The 709-nt window shown below is 39.6% G+C and overlaps 1 protein-coding gene across 1 annotated transcript; it reads left to right on the top strand.

Annotated features, from left to right (window-relative positions):
• Positions 1 to 4: 4 nt before the first annotated feature.
• On the top strand, positions 5 to 703 carry LOC117119512 (the record flags this gene model as incomplete). Its single annotated transcript, XM_033264337.1, has 1 exon — positions 5 to 703. A coding segment is annotated over one exon (693 nt), but the record flags the coding sequence as incomplete, so codon positions are not given.
• Positions 704 to 709: the final 6 nt, after the last annotated feature.

The following is a 709-nucleotide window of genomic DNA, read 5'->3' as shown; positions in this document are numbered from 1 at the left end:
TGAAGATCATAACACGCCACCAACTCTTACACCAGCGCAGGCGCCACCTCTTTCTTTAATCTCAGTCCCTGTTGAATCACAAAACAGTTCACCACGAATTCTTCCTCCTGCTTCTACTGAAAGGGTCAGGAGTTTAAGTCATCCTGGTAGTGAGGCGCATGACATATCTTCTCATCCACATCCACCATTTCATGCAGCTGGTAAATCACCACCTGGTATTCATCTTAATCTTTTGTCTGCAGAAGTTATGCCTGGGGAGGAGCAAGTGCTAGGAAGTGCCACAGCTTCACTTTCAAGACTGACACAGATGGCACAAGATAGCACCACACCAGATGAAGCACATTTTATAGAAATGACAACATTATCAACTGAAACAGTGCCTATGGCAATGCAAGAAGAATATGAGGAAGACCAGCTTGAATTACAAAGTAATGATTTAACTTTGGATGAAACTAAAAGCTCAATTTCTCCACAAACTAATAAACATTTTAAAATTCAGGAAGATAATCTTGAGCTTGAAGAAGGTAATTTATCAGTAGAGAGAAGTGTTATTGATAAATGTGACTTGGAGGGTAACATAGATAAAGCTGAAGACACTGAATACCTAAAAGAACAAAATCATTGTTTAAGCCAAGATCAGGATGGTGAATTAGAAGATGGTCTACTGGAGCACAGAGATGGCACCAGTGAGATTTAGAATATTTAGTTA

Source organism: Anneissia japonica, unplaced genomic scaffold, assembly GCF_011630105.1.
Source record: "Anneissia japonica isolate Jap-2015-1 unplaced genomic scaffold, ASM1163010v1 scaffold211439_len709_cov209, whole genome shotgun sequence".
Lineage (NCBI taxonomy): Eukaryota > Metazoa > Echinodermata > Crinoidea > Comatulida > Comatulidae > Anneissia > Anneissia japonica.
The sequence above is the reverse complement of the archived record's forward strand: the minus strand, read 5'-3'. Positions and strand labels throughout refer to the sequence as shown.